General features: G+C 52.7%; 1 protein-coding gene across 1 annotated transcript; it reads right to left on the bottom strand.

The window, feature by feature from the left end:
• Positions 1-1,524: 1,524 nt before the first annotated feature.
• Positions 1,525-3,481, bottom strand: LOC141553040 (uncharacterized). Its single transcript, XM_074284889.1, has one exon. It carries the CDS (start codon positions 3,479-3,481, stop codon positions 1,829-1,831), a length of 1,653 nt encoding a protein of 550 aa, XP_074140990.1. The 3' UTR covers positions 1,525-1,828.
• Positions 3,482-25,682: the final 22,201 nt, after the last annotated feature.

The raw sequence follows: 25,682 nt of genomic DNA, 5'->3' as shown, positions 1-25,682 counted from the left end.
ATAAAAATAAAGTATCCCTAAGCATTCAAAAAGATCCAAGATGAGTGCAGCCTGCCAGCTTGGCAGGGAAGTTGGGAGGAGTCAAGGTGCCTGAGACTTGAATTTCTTGTCTGGGATGATGGTGGAGAGAGCTTGCATTTGGAATTGAGATTGTATGAGGATGGGAATTTAGCTAAACTATGCCCCCAGTCTCTTTCCCAAAGACTGAGGAAGCCAAAGTGGGGGAAGGAAAGTATGTCTCCTATAGACTGAGGGAGCAAGTTTGTACCCTAGTGATTATACCACGGAAGCCCTTTTAAAAGCTGAGCCATCAGAAGTTAAATGGAGAGAGATACAAGGACTACTCCCTCCGTTTGGGGGGGACCAGCAGCGGGCTCGGCTAATACAGGAGAACAAAAACCCCCGTCTCCCAGCTTTGTTTTGAAGATCAAAGGAGCTACTCATTTGGCAGTATGAACGACCGATTGACGTCCCTGGGGAGCTCTGAAACCAGGCTCTGAGATGGAGTCAATTTGGACAAACCCAGTGGCCTCCTCCCTCCTCTGGGCTCCTTTGGTCCTCAGAGGAGCTCATGCTGCCCAGCCCGATGACGCCTTTAGACAAGCTCCAGCCCCTCGCTTAGGGTCAGGGAATCCTAGCCCAGATTTGTGCCCAAGTGGAGAACTTCGGTCTGGGCCAAAAGGTTAAGGCTGTCTCTCCCACCTGAGGCAGCTAGGGGGCAGTCAGTGGTAAATGCTGGGCCTGGAGATCTGAGTTCAAATTCAGCCTCAGATACTAACTAGGTGACCCAACCAAATCACTGTATCTGCCTTCTTCAACTGTAAAATGCAGATAATTCCTACTGGAGGGGGCTCAGGGTGGTCATGGAAAGGAACCAATTTTTGGAAAGCGCCTGGCATTCAATGCTTCTGCCTCTCCTTCCTCCTGGTACAGAGCTTCAGCCCCGCCCAGGCACCGCCCCCCCCCAAACCCAGCTCCCGAAGGCTGGAGCAGCCAGTCCAGCACAAAGTGGGCCCCGGAGTGACTGCTCACATCACAGGACAACTGAGCTCACAGAGGTCCAGCCCTCCTGAGCCATCCATTTAGTCCCTCCCCATTTGAGGTTGCCACCACATGGATTCCGTTTAAGGCCAACACGACCCATGGGGAAGGAGGGAAGGCTGGGAAGGCCTTAGGGCCGTCAGCCTCAAAGATACCTGGGACTGGGGAGAGATCCCCAGGCCCCAGACACCCTTGCAAGCTGAAGAACTTGGAGCTCCCCACGGCTTCCTCCTCTCCTCTGCCCCGCAAAGGTGGGGCCTGGCCTCAGTTTCGGCTCCTTTGCAAAGGAAGGAGGAGGGGAAGGAGAGGTCAGGCAGCTCACACTCCTTTCCTTCCAAATGGCCCTCCCTCCCAATCTCGCCTTCCCCTCCGTTGGGGTTACCTCCCCCCCCCCAGCAGGGCCCACTTCAGGCTTAATCCCAGCCTCCCTCTCAAAGGGCCCCATCCCGCCACCCCCTGAAGGACTTCCCAAGACTGATGGGAAAGGCTTCTTTCGAATTTTATTAATGCGATCTCCTCGCCCCGCTCCTCCCGCCCCACCCCCACCCGTTCCTCCCCCTTTGCCCTCCCTCCCCCACCCCAATCTGGATTCCGAGTTGGGCCAGAAAGGCCTCGAGGCCGTGCGGCCCACGTGGGCGGCCACAGGGGCCCGGCTAGTGGGATCCTGGCCAGGGCGCTGCGGCGGCGTTCCCGATTCCGCGAATCCAAGCAAACTCCCGAGGGTCCTGGGCCAGGGTTCCCGGCAAGAGGCGCCCTTTTCCAGCCACCTCCCTCCCCGCAGCTACGGCTAAGCTAGGGGGCAGTCCAAACCCCAGGTCCCCGAGGCGTTGGCCAGGAGCCAGCCGAGGTCTCGGCCGTAAAAGAAGCGGACCAGCCCCCGCCAGCCTCTCTGCTGCCGCAGCCAGGCCTCCTGGGCCCGCACCAGGGCGTCGGCGATGCGGTCCGAGAGCAGGCCCCCGCAGGCCGGCCGCCCCAGACACATCAGCACGAAGCGGACGAAGGTCAGGATGACCGCCACCCGGCCCCAGTTGGTGGGGCCGCCGCCGAACGCCTCCTTCGTGACCCGGACCAAGGTCACAGGGCAGACTCGGCGCCGCCGGCCCAGTTTCCGCAGCAGGTCGGCGAATTCGTCCTCGTACTGCTGCCGGATGCCCGCCCCGACGAGCTTCAGGGTGCTGACGCAAAAGGCCGGGAATCGGTAACGGGCCGAGGCGGAGGAGAGGAGGCGAGGGCCGCGGCGGTCGGGGCTGGGCCCCCGGGAGCCGGGACAGCCGCGGCCGCCGCCGTGGGTGAAGCGGTAGGCCCGGCCCAGGAGGTAACTCCCGATCACCAGTCTGGAAATGCACCGCAGCGACTCGGTGCCCGGCTCCGGCTGGGCCCGCGACGCCGGGGGAGGAGAGCTCCGGGAGCCCCCCGGGGCCGGCCTGAAAGCCTCGAGCTCCGGCTCCGCCTGGCGCGGGGTCCGGGGCGCGCGGCCGGAACTCGCCCCGGCCTGGACAAGGGAACGCCCCGATTCCGCGGGAGACGCGCTGCTGCTGCAGGGGCAGTCAGGGAGGCGGCAGGAAGGGTCGGAAGGGGGAGAGAGTAGGGCTGGGAGAAAGGGGGTCCACCCAAGACGGCTGCTCCCCGAGTCCGGGCTGCTCCGCGAGCCCACGCTGCTCCCCGAGTCCGGGCTGCTCCGCGAGTCCAAGTTGATCCTCGGGCCCGAGCTGCTCCCCGGGCTCGAGCTGCTCCCCGAGTCCAGGTTGATCCGCGGGCCCGAGCTGCTCCCCGAGTCCAGGTTGATCCGCGGGCCCGAGCTGCTCCCCGAGTCCAGGTTGATCCGCGGGCCCGAGCTGCTCCCCGAGTCCAGGTTGATCCGCGGGCCCGAGCTGCTCCCCGAGTCCAGGTTGATCCGCGGGCCCGAGCTGCTCCCCGAGCTCGAGCTGCTCCCCGAGTCCCGGCTGCTTCCCGAGCTCGAGCTGCTCCCCGAGTCCCGGCTGCTCCCCGAGCTCGGGCTGCTCCCCGAGTCCCGGCTGCTCCCCGAGCTCGAGCTGCTCCCCGAGTCCCGGCTGCTCCCCGAGCTCGGGCTGCTCCCCGAGTCCCGGCTGCTCCCCGAGCTCGGGCTGCTCCCCGAGTCCCGGCTGCTCCCCGAGCTCGGGCTGCTCCCCGAGTCCCGGCTGCTCCCCGAGCTCGAGCTGCTCCCCGAGTCCCGGCTGCTCCCCGAGTCCCGGCTGCTCCCCGAGCTCGAGCTGCTCCCCGAGTCCCGGCTGCTTCCCGAGCTCGAGCTGCTCCCCGAGCTCGAGCTGCTCCCCGAGTCCCGGCTGCTCCCCGAGTCCCGGCTGCTCCCCGAGCTCGAGCTGCTCCCCGAGTCCCGGCTGCTCCCCGAGCTCGAGCTGCTCCCCGAGTCCCGGCTGCTTCCCGAATCCAGGCGCCTCCTGGGCAACTCCCGAGGCTCCATCCTAGCGCCTAGAGCCGCGGCCCGTGGCTCCCACCCCTTTTCTGCTCCTCTGCCAGACGCCCCCGGACCCCACCCCCCACCCCCGCCCTTCAGCTGAAGCCCCGGGGCACAGCTGCCCCACCAGCTGGGAGCCTCAGCCCTAGGCTGCCGAAAGCACGGCTCCTTGGGCCTGGTTGGCTTCTCCAAGGCGGGGCCCACGTGGGAAGGCCCTGAGCAGGGCGTGAGCAGGCCCAAAGCAGAGCCCTTCCTCGGACCGGGGCTCATTCCACCTTTTCCACTCGGGACTCCTTTTCTCCCGGGTACTAAGGAATCTACAATGGCCGACAAAGCAAACGTCTATGATAATAAATCTGGAAGAAACGGATTTTAGGCAGTTCTTTGGGATACACAAATTTTAGCATGGATTGAGGAGGAAATGAGATGGAGGCGCTTGTTTAGTTTACAACAGGGGCAGGAGATGAGCGGGGGCAGAGCCCCCGCTGCCTAGCCATGTGACCCCAGGCAAGCCACTTAGCCCCAATGGCCTCGAGGAAAGAAAGCAAAGGAAAAGTTGGCCTAAGATTTGATCCCTTTTCAGTTGCCCAGGGTTTCCCCACTCCCACCCAGCTGGGGAGCCGTGTGGGCTGAGAGCTGCAGTTTAGAAGCTCTGAGCTCACGGGCTGCAAACAGCAGAGCCTGACTCCACACCTGATTTCCTGCCTCCAGACCCATGACCCCGGGCTGGATTCTGCATTAGCTCCCAAGAAACTTACCCAGTAAACCAAGGAAACCCACTCCAAAGCGGCCGAAGCTCCGGCACTGTCGGGATGGGAAAAGGAATAGAAGCTGCCGAGGAGCGTCACACAGGCATCTCGGACCCCGGGTTCCTGTCCAAGGTCTGCTCAGTCCTGAATGACTTCCCAGTCCAGCTGCCCTTGCCGCCAGGGCCATTGCCAAGTTGCAGCCACAAAGTTCACAAGACCTTGACCAGAGGGCTTAAAGAAGGTCAACTGGCAGGCCTACTAAGCGCCTACTGTGTGCTTGTCCTGGGGCTGGGGCTAATAATGGAAGCATTTCCATTGCATTTTGTTGAAGATTTGCAGCTTTATAACAATCTCATTTAACCCTCACAGCAGCTTGGGGGAAGGGCTATGATGATCATCCCAGTTTTACAGATGAGGAAGATGCAGAAGGTGACGTGGCCAAGAGGAGCAGTGTCGAAGGCCAGATGCGAGTCCAGGTCCGGCTCCTGCACAGGGTGCCCACGACACCCGGAGACAAATGAAACGGCCTCGCTCTTCAAGGCCCTTCCTCCGTGGGAGCGGGGGAGTTTGCTTCATCACGGGCCCAATGGCAACGTGAAACGAGATGTTACTTCCCGAGACCCTTGGTCATTCTGCCTTGTAATGGTCTGGGCAACCAGACCGCCACAAAGCTGCCAGTCGCCTCCACCGCGGGTGAAGGGGCAAGGGGAAGCCGAGGAGACAAAAGTCACCGGAGACTCGCCCTGCCGAAGCTTCGGACGTTTCTGTGTCAGTTCTCTCTATCGTCATCATCGCGGTCTTCCGCCTTCATCGCCGGCCTCCTAGACGTTTCGGGCTAGCCGTGTAGCCGCATCTCCGGCTCGGAGCGGAACTCTCCCCCTCCAAACATCTCCCTTTCTGCAGCTCCTTCTGACGGCTGAGAATGCCCCCAAGCTGCCAGGCCCGCCGTCTGGCTTTGTCCCCGGTCGCTCCTCCGTCGCTCTGGGGTCCATTTTCCTAGAAGCCCCCGACGTGATGGGGCTTGGATTGGATTGAAGGGAAGCAGAGCCGCACAAAGGCACGAGCCTCATTTTCTCTTCCAGAGTCACCGGGGTCGGGGGCAGCGGCAGGACAAAAGTCCAGAGGACTAGCGATGGCCTGGGATGCGTCAGACGGCTGCAGAGCTTGACCAGGTGCTCCCGCTGCCCTTGTGCTTTGGGAACAGATCGTTCTCCTTGCCCGTTCCTCCTGGTGCCCCCCCCACCTCATTGATGGGTTTGAGGCTTCGAGCTGGTTTAGCCATCTGTTGAGACAGTTTACCTGCACATGCCGCAGCTTCCCGGAGCCACAGACGTGACCCCCAAAGTGTTTGAAGAGCCCTCACCCCCTGGTGCTAATCCTGCTAGCCCCTCAAATACCCCTTCGCTCTGGAGCTCGGTCATGGCCAAATCCCCTCTCCAGCTGCCCCTTTGCTTCCACTTCCATAACCCCTGTCTCCCTAGTTTAGCCCCTGATCACCTGGACTTTCTTCTCCCCTTAGGGCTCCCAGCTTGCAGGCCGTCCTTGGTCCAGCACGTTCTCCACAGCCGCGGACTGGGCTTGCTTCGGACTGCCACCACGGGCAAATAGAAGGCCGGCCGTAGATCTGCACGCTGGCCTCGCCCTCCGCCCTTCCCAGTCCTCTCACATTATTCCTTCCTTGCCTCCCTGGTTCAGCCCTAACAAGTGCACCTCCACCCCTTTGTACTCCAGCCCCCTGGCCGGGCATCCGTCCCTCCCCTCGCCCCCATCCCTTGAAATGTTTCAGCCCAGAGCAACTTGGGTAGGAAGCCTTTCGTGGTCCTTCCCGCTGCTAGTCCCCTCCCCCCGGAAGGCACCATTAGTCAGGCAGCACCTTCTAAGTGGCCTGAGCATTAGAACTTATCTTGTACATGTTATTTCTGTGCATGTGCCCATGAACCTCGTCGCATGTCTGTGAGTGTATGTAGAGACAAGCATGTCTGTTATTTATATATATGTGTGTGTATGTCCGTGCACACGTGTATATATCCATGTATCTGTGTGCACGCAGATATGTGACTATGTACGTGCATGTTCATGTATACATGTGCATGCTTGTGTGTCTGTATATGTGAGCATGTGGGCACTGTATGTTAGCACATGTATACACATCGTGTCTGTGTATGTGTGTGCACATGTGCACGTGCATGTATGTGTGTGTCCATGTATATACGTGCGTGTCTGGGGTGTAGGGGCGCTGTAGGCACCTGGAGGGCAGGAACTGTTCGTTCTATATTCTGAACTCCGGGCGCCCAGCAGGCCTTTGCTAAGTGGCTGAGGGTAGATGGAGAAGCGGGCAGCGGGGGCTGCCCACGTGACGTGTGTCGGAATCCGCTGTCTGTGCACGAACTGCTCACTGGGCGCAAAGAATACTGAGGCGACCTGGGTCCGAGCTGACCCTTTTCCATGGGGGACGATTGCAGGGAGGAGGAATGGCCAAAGGTGCAGCCTTGACTCTGAGAGGGCGTGTTGCTCTGATCCAGAGGAGGGAGAGGAGAGGAGCGGTCGGCGATGGCCGGCATGAAATGGGAAAGCGTGGGAGCTGGAGCAGGGTCACGGGTGCCGCGGAGGGCAGAGCGTCTGCCCAATGAGCCTGGACGGGTGCTGGAGCCGGGCCAGAGGTCCCAAGGCCCCTGGGGAAGTGATGGGATCAGACCCACCCATTGGTGTGTTTAGGTGGAGACGGGAGGGAGTTCCTTTGCTTGTTTCTGGATGTTGTGACTTTGAGATGTTCAAATGAGTGTTCATTAGTTTTAATGATAATAATCTCACTTGGAAGTGTGCTCTGGCAGGAGCTCCGGTCGGCTTCCCACAACAGCCCTGCGGGAGCCGTATTCTTCTCTTTCCAAAAGGGGAAAAAGGGGCTTGCGGATCCAGGGTCACACAACTGCCAAGTGTCTGAAACCCGAGCCCATCCTGTGAACACCCGTCAAACGGGGAAACGCTTCAGGCTCTCCCAGAGCAAAGCTGATGACATCTTGGGGCACCACTGAGGAACTGGGGGGCTCTCCACTGCTAGTGGCTCAAGCACAAATTCTGGTGCCCTCCCCCATCTGTGGCCAGCAATCCTCCACTTCCATTTCACTGACGTGTAAAAATTAGCTCTTCCAGAGACATTTTTACTTCACAGCTCTGGCAGGTATGGGAGGGGGCAGCTAGGTGGTGCAGTGGATGGAGCACCAGGAGAACCCGAGTTGAAATCCAGCCCCAGAGCTTCACTTCCTAGCTGTGTGACCCCAGGTAAGTGACCCTAAATGCCTAAGAAAAAAAGAAAAGGAAAAATATATTTATAGCAGATGAAGGAGCATGGACATTTGACCAGCAGCCCAGGACCTGAGGGGACGTACTTTTGGTCCCTGGGAGGAGGGGTTCAAATTGAACACAATTCCTGCATTGCATTCATCCCAAATGTATCGGCCAAGTCCAGCATAGACTGCAACTCCTAAAACCGTCCTGGTCGCCTCCAACCCCTTCCCCTAAAATGTGAGCCAACACACAGGGGCAAAGAACAGAAACCACCTTCACCGGCCACAGTGGCCCCCAGACGGGAGCTCCCAAGAGCGGGCTTCTCCACGCCTTTGGAACACGTGGTCTGTGCCACAATCCCTGGACCTACCGTAACTCTTCCCCCCAACACCGTACACAGATGCATTCCGGGGTCGCCCAGCCTTTCCAAGAACAGACTCTCATGGAGACAGAGGACCCACTTGGCGCCTTCCGGGCCCGGAGGATGTCCGACCCTTCCTGCCATACACCCTGATTGTCCTGGGACGGGAGAGGAAGCCTTGCCTGAGCCACGAGCCCCTACAGATTGACTGAATTTCAGGGGTGCCCTCCATTGAGGAGAATGCCTCCCCCCGGTGAGGGGAACCCCCTCAGCTCCATCTGTCCAGGTTCCGTTTCTGGCCCCGGACGGAGCGGAGGGGCCACACTGGCTGAACTGCAGCATGACACGGAATGGAATCTTGAGTTGCCCAGCCCGTCCGGCCCCTGAGGCCCACGGAGGGTTCGTCTGAGGCGGAAAACAGGGCGGCAAGAGTCGGTGGGCAGACACTGCCGGGACAGGGGGCAAAGCGTGGAGCTCTTAGTGGGGCTGCAGCGGAGAGCTGCTGGAGAGTAACTGGCCGTAGGGGCCAGTCCGTGCGGGGCTTCTCCCGCTTGCTACCCCGCCGGCAGAGGGAGCCCCGGAAGCCTTGGGAGGGAGGGCCCTGTGCCTTAGGAAGCCGCATTTGAAAAGCAGGACCAACGAACAGCCCCCTCCAGTGGGGATCCAAGCATAAACTGAGGGGGCGGCGGTGGGAATGGAGACTAGAGAGAGGCGGAATGCAAAAAAAAGGGGGGGGAGGGGGGAAGAGGAAGAATCCAGGGGATAACCGAGGCCTCCAGAGTCTAAGCAGGGAAGTGTCGCCTTTCACAGAAAAGGCCACGGCTCCAGCTGGGACATGCAGTGGGGAACATCCAGGGGAGCTGTCCAGCTGCGGAGGGAGAAAAAAGCAAAAGCAGCTCCCATAATCAAGGGGGCCGCCCACCAACAGGGAGCAAGGACAGCTTCGCCCCACAGGCCGAAGCCACTGCCCACGGGAGGTAGATGGGACACTTGCTCTCTAGGGGATGGGGGGGAGGAAAAAAATTGGGAACAAGGTTTTGCAAGGGTGAACCTTCTCTATGCATGTATTTGGAAAATGGAAAGCTATTAAAAAAAAAAAAAAAAACTAAACTGTGCACACATTTAACAGGAAAACAGGAGGAGAAAGGAAGGAGCGTTCCTCCCGGAAACCTCTAAGGATGTACCCCCCGAAAAGCTTCCAGGAGTTACCCACTATTTCTAGTTTGCCACGGCAAAGAACTGGAAATTGAACAGGTGCCTACAGCTGGAAAATGAGTGAACAATTTATGCCATATAAATATGTTGGAAGAAAGGATAAAGAGAAGGATTTCAGAGAAGTAAACTGAGGCACACACAGGGAAGTGAGCAGAACCAAAAAAACTTTTAATGCCAAGAATAGTATGAATACAGCGTTAGAAGACTTAGATCAGTGTAAGGGCTGAGTCCGATTCCAAAGGGCTTCCAGTGAACCGTCTGCCACCTCCAGGAGCCGGAAGGAGTGGGGGGAGTTGGCATGGGGGCATGTGGCCAATGCAGGCAGGGGCTTAGGTTTTTTTCCTCATTTGAGGGTGGGTGTGAGGAAGTTTTTTGCACATTAAAAAAAAAAAGAAATACTGAGAAACAATTTCTAGGATCCTGTCTATGGTAACAGAAGGGACCTTCCAACCATTGGGTCCAACTCTCATTTTACAAAGAAGCAAACAGTTCAAGAGCATAATGAAAGCTAATGTCCAGTGAAATTTGAAGTCCCCGACTCCGGCGCAAGGCTTCTCTAGCCCTGAATGAATCTGGACCGCCTGAGACTCCCCAGGGGAGAAGGTATCTGCCAAGAGATGAGGACACTGATCCGTCTGATGGAGGCTGACTAGGCCCCTGACAAGACTTGGCGCGGTCGCCGGGCCTCCCACAGCAGGGATGTAAGCCCCGACCCGGTCCTCATGCAGCAGCCAGCGTCCCCTGGGATATCCAATTGGCCTTTTTTGCTCCTCCTTAAAGCCCTCCGGCCCTCCCCCACTTCCCACCCTCCACTGGAGGCTGCTTGCACCTGACTGCACCTACACTTACACAGCTGGAAAAGGGACTTCCTGGGGAGGAAGGATCCAGAAACCACACCCCTTATGCCTTGCCTATCTCCCCCGTTCTCCACGAGTACTTTGGGGGGGGGGGAGTCCGGGGACCCAGTACCATCTCTTCCAAAGACTGGGTGCTCTAGAGAGAAAAGGTGGTCCCCGGCTAGCCCAGTCCCCTTGTGGCAGCAGCCGCCACAGTCCGATGTGCTTCCAAATCACCCGTGAGCTGGGGAAACATTTTTATTTTCTTTTCAAAAATGAAAAGATTTCAATGAAATTCATTTCAGGGATTTAATGAGACTCCTTTACACTCAGCCCTTTGGAACGAGAAAGGTAAAAACGAATGGCTGGAGCGCCAGCCAGCCTGCCAGGATCATGACCAACCCCACCCCCAAATCACCATAGCAACAGAGTTCAAGACGGAAAGCCAAAGCCCCCGGTGAGTCCCCCTCCCCACCTCGGCTGCTGGTCCCTCTCCAGCTCGGTCATTTCCATCTGGATTTGGATAACCTCAGATCTGGGGGCCAAACCTGGAGAGTTCACTTTTGCCCACCGGGTAGGATGGCTCCACTGCCGCCCGGGGCTGGCCTGTAAGCAGAGCCGGCTTCAGAGGCGCTGGGGAGGGGCGCCAGTTGCCTCTGCATGCCCAGCGGGCCACAAGCGGCCGCACTGCTCTGTGGCCCCGTGGGGCAGCTCCAGCCAGCGTGCTCCATGGGGGGCCCCGCCGCACTGCTCTGTGACCCCGTGGGGCAGCTCCAGCCAGCGTGCCCCATGGGGGCCCCCGCCGCACTGCTCTGTGGCCCCGTGGGGCAGCTCCAGCCAGCGTGCCCCATGGGGGCCCCCGCCACACTGCTCTGTGGCCCCGTGGGGCAGCTCCAGCCAGCGTGCCCCATGGGGGCCCCCGCCGCACTGCTCTGTGGCCCCGTGGGGCAGCTCCAGCCAGCGTGCCTCATGGGGCCCCCTGGCGGGTAGTGGAGGGGTGTTGGAGGGCCATCTGGGTAAGGGAAGGATGCCTCTCCGTAATTGGGGAGACAGCCTTCGGGACCCCGGTCACTCCATCCTGAATAGTTTCCGGGATGATTGTTTCCAGGGTCCGTGTGAAATGAAGAGGAGAGCCTGAAGCCTTGTGGTCTGATGGCCGGTCCCAGCTAAAAGAAGGGGAGATGGGTTACCTGAAGGAATGGACCCCCACAGGGGCCCTACCCCGCCCCCTCCCAGGACGCAGGGAAGCCCAAGGCCAGGGGGAGCCTCTTTACCTGGGGCAGCCTCGGGTCATGTGGCGAGGACACAAGGACCATCTGTGGCCTCTTTGTTTTCAGTCTTTGGTTCTGAAACCATGTTTTAACCTGGAGAAGACAGCCAGCTTCTGGTCACCCACAGCAGCCCCTTCCCCACGTCTAGGCCAGACTCCCCGACACCCCTGCCTCCCCCAGCCTCCCATCTCATTCATACTGTAGTAGACCACACTGAAGGGGAAAGCCCATTTCCCTGGCCTCCTGGCCTCTCGGCACCACGGAGGCCAGTGCAGACCCCCCTCCAATGGCTGATCACCTGTTTGTAACTAAGTCCCAATAGCTGGGCCAAGTAGCGTCCCCTCTGCGGGGTAATATATTTGGACACAGCAAAGTCTCTCCGAAGCAAATTCAGCTGTTCCTCTGTGAACGTCGTCCGGGTCTTCTGCTTCTTGGCCTTGCTCTGGTCCACCTTATTCTCCTGGACCGTGGGGCTGCTCAAGGAGCCAGGAGGGTGAACAAGCGCGTTCAGGGACTGGGGAGCAGGGGCAAAGGCTGGAGGAGGAGAAAGCGAGGAGAGGCCCGGAGTTTGGTCGGCGTCCCATTTGCCTGGAAGAGAAGCAGGCCTGAGCCACAATGCTCTTGGGGCTTGGGAGAGATCAAGGCCCTGGCCTCCACACTCCTCTCCCACCACACAGGGAAGGGAGGCAGCCGGACTAAAGGTAGAGGGTCCTGAAGTGGGCCAAGGGCATCATGCAGAGTGCAGCGCCTGGGAGGATATTCCCGAATTCAAATGCTGCCTGTGAGGCTCCGGACAAGTCCATTCCGTCATTTGCCTCAGTTATGTCAACTGTAACATGGGCTGGAGAAGGAAGTGATCAGACATTCTAGTTACTCTGCTAAGAAAACTCCAAATGGGCTCAGGGACAGAGGCCAGGGCTAACTGAAATTGGGTCAAACACAGGACCACCCAGGAAGGCAAAAGAGCCATTGTGATAAAGCAGGGAACCCTTGGGGTGCAGAGGTTAGCTGGGGAAGAGGGTTGGGGGGGGTCCAGCCCAACCACAGATGCTTCTGTGGCAGAACTCTGCTCCTGCCCACATCCTCTAAGCCTCCAACACCCCACACAGGCCCAAAGTGGGACTGGCTAAGATTCCCCCCAGTAGCTGGGGGGTACAGAGCCCACTCTTGACCCACCCCTCGCCCCTTCTCTCCCTTGTTTCTGCCTTCCTTCCTTCCTTTCTCCCTCCCTTGTTTCTGCCTTCCTTCCTTCCTTTCTCCCTCCCTTGTTTCTGCCTTCCTTCCTTCCTTTCTCCCTCCCTTGTTTCTGCCTTCCTTCCTTCCCTTCTCCCTCCTTGTTTCTGCCTTCCTTCCTTCCCTCTTTCCCTCCTTGTTTCTGCCTTCCTTCCTTCCTTTCTCCCTCCCTTGTTTCTGCCTTCCTTTCTCCTTCCCTTGTTTCTGCCTTCCTTCCTTCCCTCTTTCCCTCCTTGTTTCTGCCTTCCTTCCTTTCTCCCCCCCTTGTCCTTCCTTTCTCCCCCCCTAGTCCTTCCCTTCTCCCTCCTTGTTTCTGCCTTCCTTTTCCTCCTTCCTCGCTTCCATTAAAAGGCTCCGGGCTCGGGCTAGCTGGGCTTCCCTCTGCAAGCGTCCTCTTGCTCCGGGCCGAGCCGGCATTCCCGGAGCCCCCCGGCTAAGTGGAGGCCGGGCTCGGCCCCTGCTTCAGGGGCCGGAGGCGGCTTTCTCCTGTGGCTAGGCGCCTCAGCAGCGCCGTCACCCTTGCGGGCGGGCTCCTGGGACAGTGGCCGAGCGCCGGCCACTGACCGGCTCCACTTTCCGGCCTCCCCCCCTCTGCGGGATTCGGGCGGGGGCGGACCTCACAGCGACCTTTGCCACTGCGCCGCCTCCCGGGGCCGCCCCCCCATCCTCGGATCGAGTGGGGCTCCCGGGCCGGCCGCGGCCGCCCCCCTCCAAGCAGTCTCCACCCCGGAGCCTCGGGGCGGCGCGCGGCCGGCCCATCTCACCCGGACTCTCCCGCGGAGCGGCTGCGGTGGGGTCCGGCGGCAGGGGCGCAGCCCAGGGCTCGGGGAAGGCGCCCCCCGCGGCCCCGGGAGGACTGCCGTCGGCGGGAGGGCCCTGCGGCCAGCTTGGCGTCGACGGCCGGGAAGGCTCCATGGCTTGGGTCCGCAGAGGCCCGCTGCGCCAAGCACGCCCGGCGTCCGGGTTTGAGCAGTTCGGCCGCGGGAGCGGGCCGACCTCCCCTTCGGACCCCGCCCCTACCGACCAATCCGGATCCCGTGGGCCCCGGCCCTCCCCACCCAAGGCATCTGACTGCGACGCGAGCCGGGGACTGGGAGCCCGGGGGCGGGGTGGGGCTTCTGGGCGGAGGAATGGGTGGAACGGCCTCGCTTCTCCCGGCCGAGCCCCTGCCCCTCGGCCGCCGCGGCTGGACCCGGGAGGTGGCGAGAAGGGCGGAGTCCCAATTCCACTCAGACCTTACTTGCTCACTTAGGCCTCCCTCAGTTTCCTCCTCGGTAAAACGAGCCAGAGAAGGAACAGACCCCTCCGGGGCCCGTGCCCACACGCGGGTCACCGGGCGTTGGCCACGGCCGAAAGGCTCTACACCCCTCCCCCTCAGGCGGTCCGCTTCCTCCATCAGGGAGTTCAGGACCAGGCTCTTCCTCTCCTTCGCCCCTCGGGCCCCGGCGCAGCCGTGGACTCTCCCACAGAGGGCTAACCACTGGGCCTGCGGCTCCCTTGCCTGTAGGTGCCCGAGGCTCTCTCCTCTGGTCCCTCGGTGCTCCTCATTGGGAGAACCCTTCACTTCCTTGGGTCCGATTGGCCTCTCCAGGCTGTGGATTCTCCCCCCTTCCTATCTTGGCCCATCTCTCCCCGATCTCCGATCTCTCACCTCCGCGCCTTCCTGATAACCGGAGCCATGCTGCAACTCGGGCCAAAGCCGCGCTCATCTTGCCCAGAAAACCTTCCGGGCTTCCGGGCTTCACTCCACCCGCAGAGACCCTCAGGCTGGGAGCCCTTGGACTCCTCACTCTCCCCCTTCCCAGCCTCCCCCCAGTAAGGCACCGAGGCCTGTCAGCCTCACCTCTGTCCCTGTCTCTCCTGTGGCACTAACTCCCCCCCCCCCATTGAAGCAGTAGCTGCTGGGTGGCCCCCTTCCACTCAGCTGTCAAAGTGACCTCCCCCTTTCGATACCACCAGCTGCTTGGGGCCCCAAATCTACCATCCTCTTCTGCCTTTAGTTCTTTCCACCGGCCCCCTCCCCGCGTGATACAGTGACACTGGCTTCCCGGCTTGGACCAGGTGCCCCGTCTCCAGACTCTGGTCCCCAGGGGTCCCAATGCTCCCTGACCCCGTTCCCGCTCTTCTGGCTTCCTGGAGTCCCTGCCCCAAGAAAGCTGTCCTGGCCCCTCAGGATTCTGGTTAATGCCCTCCGTTATCTCCATCTTGTTCCCATGTATTTTTAATTCAGAGACTTCCCTGCTGGACAGATACCCCACTGAAGTCAAAGGGGAAGAGACTGGCCTCTTTGTGTCTCTCCTCACAAGTATTGCTTGGTTGGCTATGAGATCTGGTCAGATAGCAGCAGCTCTTAGAGCCTTCACTTCATAAGGGAGAAAAGGGATGAGTCCCACGGAGACCAGCAGCCCCCTGCCGGTCCCTCCCCCAGAACACTCAGCCCCAACAGTGAACAGGGAACTCCCCCAGGGAGATTTCATGGCTAAGCTCTGGAAGGAAGGCTTCCCTAGATGGGGAGGGGGGGCAAAAAGAGGCCTTTTGGGGGGGGGATGCTTATCAATCAGATGCAAGTCTGTGTTTAGAGAGCCACTTGGCCCTGCCAGGCTGTATCTATCTGTGCTCTGAGCCTGAGTCAGAAAAGTCCATAGTCTATAAACAAGGCACCAGAAGTGAGGGTTAGGGCTGGGTCTCCCCGAGTTCAAATCCAGCTTTTAAAACTTTCTAGCTATGTGACCCTGGACAAGACACTTCCCCCTGTTTGCTGCAGTTTCCTCAGCTGTAAAATGGGCTAGAAAAGCGGCCCAAAACTCCAGTATCTTTGCCAAGAAAACGCCAAATGTGGTTCTGAAAAGTTGGACAGGACTGAAAGGACCGAATGGGCACACCAAGGGTTCATGGCCCCACACTGTGATCTGGGAGGCCCAGGATGTGGAGGAGGGGAAGTTGGAAGGCAGGTGGGTCCTTACTACCTGATGAGGTTATCCCAAGAATGAACTTCTTGCCCCAAGTCTCCAAGAGGAGGAGCCGGGTAAGAAGACAAAGAGATGCTTTGTGTGCTTTAAATCCCCTCAGAACAGATCCACCTCCTTTGTCTGTCTCATGTGGCTACCAGGCCATTTCTTTGCATCCCCAGCTCCCCATGGCTGGCCTAGTGAGCTCCCAACCAACAGTTTCAGTATTTTCTTGTCTCTGACCTCAGTGGGGTCTACACCTGCCTGGCAGTGAGCTCTATGGGTTAAAAGATGTGAACTTTAAACCACTATGCCTTTATAGAACCCTTAGAGGCAGGCACTGTGCTGGATAGTGGGTGCAAAGATAATGAAACAATGAAAAAGAAGTTCCCAGAAACATGAGAAGGCCCTCAGGAAGCTTCTGTTCTTCAGAAGCCCTCTGAGGAACGGCGGCTAGGGGCCAGATTGGGTGTCTTCCATCTGTGTTTACCATTTTCTGCAGCTGTGTGAATAGGGGTGAAAGCAGTGGATGGTGGGACTGAACCAAGGACAAAGCCAGGACAAAATTGGCAACAGGACAGGGGGAAAGCATCTCTGGAGATGAGCAAGGAAGGACCCAGAACCAACTCAGGAGTCTGGAATAAAATCGACTGTGCCAGTAGTATGGCAAAGCACATTTATAAGCTACGTTCCCAAACTCAGGAGTTGTAATTGTGCAATGAAACAAAGCAAAAAGTAGAGATTCCCAATACCACTAGAGAGAAACAAGGAAATTAGGAGATACGTAAAAGATCTCCAAACAATGATTTCAGTGTTCTGCGGCTATACAGAAGGTAGTATAGTATCTACATGGAGAAAGAAACAATTACTAAATGGCAACAAAGCATAGTGACACAACAGGAGACCTCAGCATTCCTCTATCAGAAGTGAACAAATCTAATCAAAAGATCAACAGAAAGTAAAATTTACCCTTTAACAAATTGTCAGGGAATTTATTGCTAAAAGATCAGGGGTATCACAAGAATATGCATATTTCTCACATGATACCTTTGGGAGATAGGATTCATGAGGACTATTACTGCATTTCAGTCAATATTAATCAGTTTGATATTTCACATAAATCATAGAGGGACAATCAAATAAGATAGGTACTTATAGTAGGCCTTGATAGTTACTTTAATGTGACCTTCACTACTTTTTTTTACCAGGGATGAAGCTCACTTGTACAACTCTTTTTTTTTTTCTTTTTTCTGGGGCTGGGGTTAAGTGACTTGCCCAGGGTCACACAGCTAGGAAGTGTCAAGTGTCTGAGACCATATTTGAACTCAGGTCCTCCTGAATTCAGGGCTGGTGCTCTATCCACTGCGCCACCTAGCTGCCCCCTCACTTGTATAACTAATCTTTTTTTTTTTTTTTTTTTTTTTTTAGTAGCTTTTTAAATATATTCATGGGTAATTTTTTAGCATTGACAATTGCAAAACCTTCTGTTTCAGTTTTTCCCCTCCTTCCCCTCACCCCTTCCCCAAGATGGCAGGTTGACCAATATATGTTAAATATGTTAAAGTATAAGTTAAATACAATCTATGTATACATGTCCAAACAGTTATTTTGCTATTGTACAACTAATCTTGACAAAGCTATCTCTACCCTATTTTGCCCAAATTCCTGGACCAATTCTAGCACGGGTTCCTCTTATTTCCATATCTTCAGACCACTCTCTCTTATCCAATATGAACAGGTGACCATCTTCTAGGCTTCAGCCTGTGACCCCACTGCTGCTGATACATCATTTTTGTCCCCTAAGAACAAGTTCTATCAATCAATGAGATTATATATTTTACCTTGTCTCTTTTGCCTATTTGAGTATCAAATCCTACCAAATAGGGTCCTGGGGATCAGAGCTATGTCAGCTCATGAGGAAGGCCTGAGGTCAACTTCATTAGAGAGGACCACAGACCCTTTTGGAAATGCTCTTGCTTTGGATTATGCCTCAGTGGTTTTTCTTACTCAGTGTTTTTGGCCAATCCACCTTTACACAAATGGATTATGTAATAAGACACAGGTAAATTATAAATAAGTATAAAAATGTAGAAATATCAAATTCTTCCCTTATAGACTCTAACACACACACATATAAAACCAGGCTAGAATTCAGTCCAGGGAGAACAAGTCAAAGAAAATTAAAAATTGATATCAAATCCCCCACATAGGAACAATGAATAACTCTGTGTTGTCAAGTGTTCACCCTGTTCCCCAGGGCAGGGCCAGAATATCTTGGCCACCTTGAACACCCCTGTCACATGGAAAGGATATCAGGGTGATTCGATCCCATACCTGTGCAGACACTCCTGCCTCCAGATTGCACAGTCTGGGTCCAGAGCCAGATAGGTAAGTGGAGCACAGGAATATAAGGAAAAAGAGAGAGCATTCCTGTCCTCAGGGAGCTTGCCTGCTAATGGAACAGCACAGTACAAAAGACAGGGTGGGGATGCACAAAAATGAGGTGGAGTCACCAGCCAATCAGCTGTTGAGCCCATGAGGGATGGAGGCTAACTTCTAGTCTGAGATGGAGTAAACTTCCAAGGTGGATTTCTATGGCACTGGAGAGGAGGTATCAGAGTAATAGGGATGATGACCTGACTTCAAATCCAGACAGTTTACTAGCTTTGTGAACTGGGCAAGGCACTCAACTTCTACCTGCCTCAGTTTTCTCAACTGTCAAGTGCAGAGAATAAGAGCACCCACCTCCCAGGGAGGTTTGGAGCTCAGATATGATAATTTTTGCAACACATTTCGTAGTGTCCAGTGCCCGGCCCCTGGCAAGCTCGATTCCAGCTTTTGACTCATCCATCCTAGCATTTCTCCCAAAATGCTCTGTGTCCAAGTGATGCTAGATGGCTTTCCAATCTTAAACCTGTTCCCGGTTCAGTTTTAACTGTTGCTTCGTGGCTCCTCAGGAGACAAGCGATGATGGGGTGCTCCCATGTCTTGGAGGACTTGCCACCTTTTGCTGGGACCCCTCTAGCCAAAGGCTTTAGTTAGCCAATGGAGCAGAGCTAGATGTTTCCAGGCACTCCCTTCCTTTCTCTATATAATCCAGGGAAGGAGGTAACTTGGTCTGTCGTCCCTCTGCCTCTCCCCAAACCAGCCTGCTCCTTTGGGACTCCATGATTGACCTGGTGCTCAAGTCTAGCTTGCAGCTTCTTAAGCCTAACCTTGCTGGCAAATTAAATGAGTGCCATGGCTGAGTAATCTGAGCATTCCCCGGCATTACTCTTCTTAGGGCTGGGACACAGACTGATCCCTTCCCATGCAGTGGCCATTGTTGGCTTTCCAAACTTGGAGTGCAGCGTCTTTTAGGGTTTTAAGTAGCTGGGTTGGAATTCCATTACCTTCACTAACCTTATTATTACCAGTGCTTCCTGGGTGCTGGGAACCCTATTCTCTGGCTCTGGATCAGACTAGACCATCCTGGTTAGCAGGGAGGCTAGGATCTTTCTTAGGCAGTTCTAGTATTCTTGAGACCTCTTCTTAATCTCTTCCAGTAGTAAAGTCCTTAGCATTTTTTTTTTTTATCGTGCCCATTTTTGCACAATGTTCCCTTGATATCTCTACTTTTCTTGAGACCTTTGTCTTTCCCATTGGATTGCTTTCTTCTGCCTTTACATTGTTCATCAGAGGAAATCTCATCTCTGGGTGCTATTCTCTGGAGTTTGGCATTGAGTTGGGTGTGTCTTTTCTCTTTTCCTTCTTTCCTCAGCTTTCTGCAAAGCCTCATCAGATAGCTTTCTCCCACTTCTTTTTTCTTTTGTTTAAATTTATGTAGTATTTTTCCTCACTTATATTTAAAACAATTTGTTATGAAAACTTTTGAGTTCCAGGTTCTCTCCCCCAGCCCCCATCAAGAAACCACATGTGAAATTATGCAAAACATTTCCATATAACTGAGTGTGGATCACAACATAGCATTTTCACTCTTTTTGTTGTTCTTTGCTTGCATTTTTTTTCTCATTTTTCCCTTTTTTGATCTGATTTTTCTTGTGCAGCAAGATAATTGCATAAATATGTATACATATATTGGATTTAACATATATTTTAATATGTTTAACGTATATTGGATTTCTTGACATCTAGGGGAGGAAGAGGGGGGAAGGAGGAGAAAATTTGGAACACAAGGTTTTCAAGAGTCAATGTTGAAAAATTATCCATGTATATGTTTTGAAAATAAAAAGCTTTAATAAAAAATTAATAAATAAAATAAAAACATTTCCAAAAAAGTAATGCTGTGAGGAAAACAAAACAAACCATCTATCTCCCACTCTAACAAAAGAAAGAAAGAAAAAACCTCAAGAGAAAAATAAACTAAAAGATAGAGAGCATGCTTCAATCTGCATTCAGATACAATCAGTTCCTTCCCTGGGTCTGGATAGGACTTTTCATCATAAGTCCTTCAGAATAGTCCTGGATCATTGAACTGCTGAGAATAACAAAGTCATTTACAACTGATCAATCCAAAACATTGTATTACTTTGTATACAATACATTTCACTTTGCTTGAGTTCTTGGATGACTTTCCAGGTTTTTTCTAGAGCATCCTGACTATCATTTCCTATAGAACAATACTATTCCAGTTTAAACACATAACTATTTAGCCATTCCCAAATTGATGGACATGCCCTCAATTTCCAATTTTTTGCCCTGAGAAGAGAACTGCTATGAATAATTTTTGCACATATAGGTCATTTTCCTTTTTTAAAAACATCTTTTGGCATTCACACCAAGTAGTAGTATTGTTAGGTCATAGGATATTCATGAATTAATAGCCCTTTGTGCAGAGATCATATCTTTTGATCATTTATCAGTTGAGGCATAGCTCTTATTTTTTTAATAAAATTGACTGTTTCTTTTAAGACATGAGAAATCTGCTTCAAAATTCTTTTTACAATTATTATTGCTAACTGTAGTCCCCCCTATTTATTCTGTTCTCTCTCTCCTTTTACCCTAGCCCTCTTCAAAAGTGTTTTGCTATTGACCACTCCCTCCCTCAATATGCCCACTCTTTTATCACCCTTGCCCCTTCCTGTATCTCATTCCCCTCCTATTCTCCTGCAAGATAAGAGTTCTAGACTCATATCAACTGTATTATGTTATTTCTTTTTTGAACCAATTCTGATGAGAGTAAGAGTTCACTGACTCACCCTCTCCTCACCCTTTCCCTCCACTGTAAAAGCTTTTTTTTTTTTTTTTTTTTTTTTTTTTTGCTTCTTTTTATGGCAGATAATTTATACCATTCCACTTTTCTTTTTCCCTTTCTCCAAGTATATTCCTCTCTCACCCTTTCATTTCCTTTTTTAAAAGATATTATACCTTCATATTCAACTCACACCTGGAGCCTCTCTCTATATTCCTTCAAACTGCCATAATAATGAGAAAGTTCTAATAAGTTTACAAGTATCATCCTCCCATGTAGGACTGTAAACAAATAAACCTTATTAATCTTTTGTGCTATCTCTTCCTGATTACCCTCTTATGCTTCTCCTGAATAGTGTTTTTGTTTTTTGGTTTTTTTTTAATCAAATTTTCCATTCAGCTTTGGTCTTTTCATTGTGGATGCCTGAAAATCCTCTTTTTTCAGTGAATATCCATCATTTTCCCTGAAGAATTATTGTGTTGTTGGGTAGGTGATTCTTGGTTGTCATCCTAGCTCCATTGCTCTCTGGAATACCGTATTTCAAGTCTTATGTTTCTTTAATATAGAAGCTGCTAAATCTAGTGTTGTTCTGACTGTGGCCCCACTATACTTGAGTTCTTTCTTTCTGGATACTAGCAATATTTTCTCTTTGACCTAAGAGTTCTGGAATTTGGCTATAATATTTCTGGGAGTTTTCATTTTGGAATCTCTTTTAGGATATGATCCATGGAGTCTTTCAATTTCTATTTTACATTCTGGTTCTAGAAAAACATAAGTTTTCCTTGATAATTTCTTGAAAGATAATGTATAAGCTCCTTTTTTGACTATAACTTTCAAGTAGACCAATAACTTTTTTTCTTTTTCTTTTTACTATAGCTTTTTATTTACCAGATATATGCATGGGTAATTTTTCGTCATTGACAATTGCAAAACCTTTTGTTTCAATTTTTCCCCTCTTTCCCCCCACCTCTTCCCCCCAGATGGCAGGTTGACCAATACATGTTACATATGTTAAAATATAAATGAAATACAATATATGTATACATGTCCAAACAGTTATTTTGCTGTACAAAAAGAATCAGACTTTGAAACAGTGTGCAATTAGCCTGTGAAGGAAATCAAAAATGCAGGCAGACAAAAATAGAGGGATTGGGAATTCTATGTAGTGGTTCATAGTTATCTCCCAGAGTTCTTTTGCTGGGTGTAGCTGTTCAATTCATTACTGCTCTATTGGTGGCAATTGGTCATCGTGTAGTATTGTTGAAGTATATAATGACCTCCTGTAGAACAATAACTTTTAAGCTATTTTTCCTGGATCTATTTTCCAGGTCAGTTGTTTTTCCAAGGAGATATTACACATTTCCCTTGCTTATTTTTCTTTTTTGTTTGTTTGTTTTGCTTTATTTTTTCTTAATTTCTCATAAAGTCATTAGCTTCCATTTTCTCAATTGTAATTTTTAAGGAATTATTTTCCTCAGTGAGTTTTTGTACCTTCTTTCCCATTTGGTCAATTTTGCATTTTAAGATCTTTTTCTCCTCATTAGCTTGTTATATTTCCTTTTGTACCACTCTCATTTCTTTTCCTAATTGTTCCTCTATCTCTCTTACTCTATTTACAAAATTTCTTTTGAGCTCTTCATAGCCTGAGCCAATTCTTATTTTTCTTGGAGACTCTGCGTATTGACTTTGTTATCTTCTGAGTGTGTTTTGACCTTCCTTGTCATCATAGCACGTAGAGGACCACTATTTAATAAGTCCACTTACAGAAAGAGTCCATTCCAGTTATTACTTGAGATCTGGACTGGACTCTTCTTGTATGTGGACTTACCCAGTCCTGGCCCTCTACAATAGTAACTTTCTATCGTCAGAATCTTTTTTCTGTTGCCTGCTCATTTTCCTATTCTGTTACTCAGCTTTTAACTTTTTATTAAAGCGGGGCTCTGCTTCCAGAATAGAGAGTTCCCTCCCAAGTTTCAGGGGTTTTGTGCAGCTGTTTTCAGAACTAGGAACCTGACCAGAAGCCCTCTTTTCTGCCCTACTGTGAGATCTGCTGTGCTAAAGCAAGGGGGTCCAAAGAGATCTCCTCCACTTTTTTTTCTTAGGATTTTGCTGTTGTTGCTGACTCGTATATAGTGTAATAAACCTTTGCCCAAGCGGGCCTGTGGTGGAATAAACTTAGGAGAAGCAGTTGGTCCCAGAGCTCATGAATTCAAAGAACACTTGGACTCTATTTGACCAAAACTGTCGGGAAGTCACCTGAAACTAGGGTTAGACCAGCATTTGAGGTTCCACACCATATAGATTCGAATAGATGTTTGAGCTAAAAGATCATAAAGAGTTTCAATAGACAGAGTCAGGAGATGCATCTCAGAGCTAGAGCCAGAGAGACAATTCCTAACCAGATAAGAGAAGCAGATCGTAAATGGGACCCGAATTTCAACTGGACAGCCACGGGTCAGACCCACAGCCTCGAACCACTAATCCCAACTAAAATCTCTGTGGACCAGTTCTCACATCTCAAGTTGACAAAGATGGCAAATGACAGAAATGGTCTGTGGGGGAAGGGCTGCAGGAGGAGGGGGTGTTGATACACTATTGTGGGAGACTGGGGACCCAAAGATCTCCCTGCTAGGCCCAGGGAGGTCAAAGTCCAAAATGGAACTAGGATGAGTGCTCCCAGGTGGAAAATGAGGAGCAAGAATCTTGTAGCCCTGGAAGAGAAAGGATATTTGTGAAGTGCTGACCCCGGCGGGGAACGTCAACTTCCCCAGCAGTTTTGGTCAAATAGAGTCCAAGTGTTCTTTGAATTCATGAGCTCTGGGACCAACTGCTTCTCCAGAAGAAGTGATTCTTCTCCTAAGCTTATTCCACCACAGGCCCGCTTGGGCAAAGGTTTATTACACTATATATACGAGTCAGCAACAACAGCAAAATCCCAAGAAAAAAAAGTGGAGGAGATCTCTTTGGACCCCCCCCCCCCCCACTTTAACACAGACGTGGTCGGTAAAGGCTTCTTCCTTCCCTAGTGAAATGGGATGAAAGCAAATATAAAGGGATAACTGAACAATCTGTCCAACTCGTCTATTTTGGACAATTCATCGTCAGACTTGATTTCCCTGAGGCCGGGGGCCCTGCTTTTGGCCTTTCTTTGGATTCCACAGCTTAACCTCAAGTCAACACAAGGAGGAGCTTAGGAAAGGCAAGTGGACTTTCAGTTACCTAAAATTTAAAAATCAAGCATAAGAGAAACTACATCAGAACAGTCCCAGGGTGGAGCTGTAAGGATGAACAGAGAAGGCGGGGACCTCAGGAAGTGGGGGGTCCCCATGACAACTTCAGGGAAAAGATGAGCAGGGCTTGAAGGGCGGCCTTTCTCCTTTCCTCGGGGAGGGCCGAATGCTCATCCCTGTGGGATCCACTCCTGGCAATGCTTGTTCTGTCCCAGCTTTGTTCCCTTCGCTTGGTCCCAAGGGACGTTGGAAGCTTCCGTCACGAGCAATGGGGAGTCACAAATGGCCAGGACGTCGTGCTGATGGTGACACGACGATAAGGAATATTTCTATGACTCTCAGAGGATTGAAATGAGAGACATTACAACATCTTCTTTTAAAGAAAAACCTTTAAGAGTCACTCTTAAAATTAATGTGAAACCTCTGGGGATGTGAGCCTGTCCCTAAGGAGAGAGACAAGAGCTCAGCCTTCAATGAGCTTCTGTGGAGGGAGGTTGGGTGAGGGCACGAGGAGCAACATGCTCCCAGATGAGTGACTGTGGCATGTAGAGCCAGCAGGGATCTGGGGCATTCCCGTGGCTGGCGGGGAGGGAACCCCACGGATCGGGGCAGTCATCTCCTAGGAAGTGACATCGAGCTCAGCTTCGAAGACAGCTACCTTCCAAAAGAAGTGGAGAAGTAGAAGGACATTCAAGCAAAGGCATGGAGGTGGGAAATTAAAGGGCATGGAGGAGGACTAGCAGCAAGCCAATTTAGCCACCACTTGCCTGCTTAAAAGAAAGTCCTGTGCAATAAGCCTGGAAAGAGTGCTGGAGCCAGGTGGGGAAGAACTTTCTTTCTTTTTTAATTAAAGCTTTTTATTTTCAAAACACATGCGTGCATACATTGACACCATTGACCTTGCCTAGCCTTGGGTTTCAGATTTTCCCCTCCTTCCCCCCACCCCCTCCCCAGGTGGCAGCAAGCTAATATACCTAAACATGCTAAAATATATGTTAAATACAATATGTGTAAACGTATTTATGCAGTTCTCTTGTTGCCCAAGAAAACTCAGATCAAAAAGGAAAGAAAATGAGAAAGAAAACAGAACGAAGGGAACAACATCCGATAGAGCGAGAATGCCATGTTGTGCTCCACACTCCGCTCCCACAGTGCTCTCTCCATCGGGAGATCATTGGACCTGGTCTGAATCCTCTCATTGTGTGGAAGGGAGCCATGGTCTTGTGTCCGACGATCTCCTGGCTCGGCTCACTGCCCTCAGCACTGGTTCCTGTAGGGCTCTCCGGGCCTCCCAGGAACCCTCCTGCCGGTCGTTTCTTACAGAACTAGAACATGGGGAAGCTCTTTCCACAAAAACGCAATCATGGCTGCTACTTGTAGAGTGACTTAGAGCTTGCCCAAGCCCTTGAGGAACATTATCTCCTTGGAAGCTCCCGATAAGCTGGGGAGGCTTATTATGCCATCTAATGTATATCATTACCTTCCTGGCAGGAGGACAGACCTGCAGGTCTGACCCCTGTCCCAGGAGGAGGCGACCGCCGGTAAGCATTAGGGAAATCGGGGCCCTGCCATGTGGAAGACAGCTTGGGGAGGGGGGAGCTCGAGGAGGACAGAACCGCCTTGGCTAGAGAAGGAGTTGGGGCAGGAGATGAGGAGAGAAAGATGCAAGAGCTGCTTTGGAGGGTTAGGCAAAGAACTGGCAGATAATTCCAGTGGGGGCGGGGGAGGAAGAACGTGCACTTATTAAGCACCCATGATGTCCTTGGTGCTCACCATGGAATGAGGAGAGACGGCTTTCGGACAACCACCCACAAACAAGATGGCAGGAACAACTGGGGATCATGAGGAGGGGGGAAAGATTTTTGCAGAAGGGGGGCCGGAGGCTGGG

This window comes from Sminthopsis crassicaudata, chromosome 2, assembly GCF_048593235.1.
Source record: "Sminthopsis crassicaudata isolate SCR6 chromosome 2, ASM4859323v1, whole genome shotgun sequence".
Lineage (NCBI taxonomy): Eukaryota > Metazoa > Chordata > Mammalia > Dasyuromorphia > Dasyuridae > Sminthopsis > Sminthopsis crassicaudata.
Note: the sequence above shows the minus strand (reverse complement) of the source record. Positions and strands in the feature narration are given on the sequence as shown.

What these genes read in the sequence shown, in the direction of transcription:
- LOC141553040 (XM_074284889.1), bottom strand. Translation starts at nt 3,481, where the DNA reads ATGGAGCCTCGGGAGTTGCCCAGGAGGCGCCTGGATTCGGGAAGCAGC.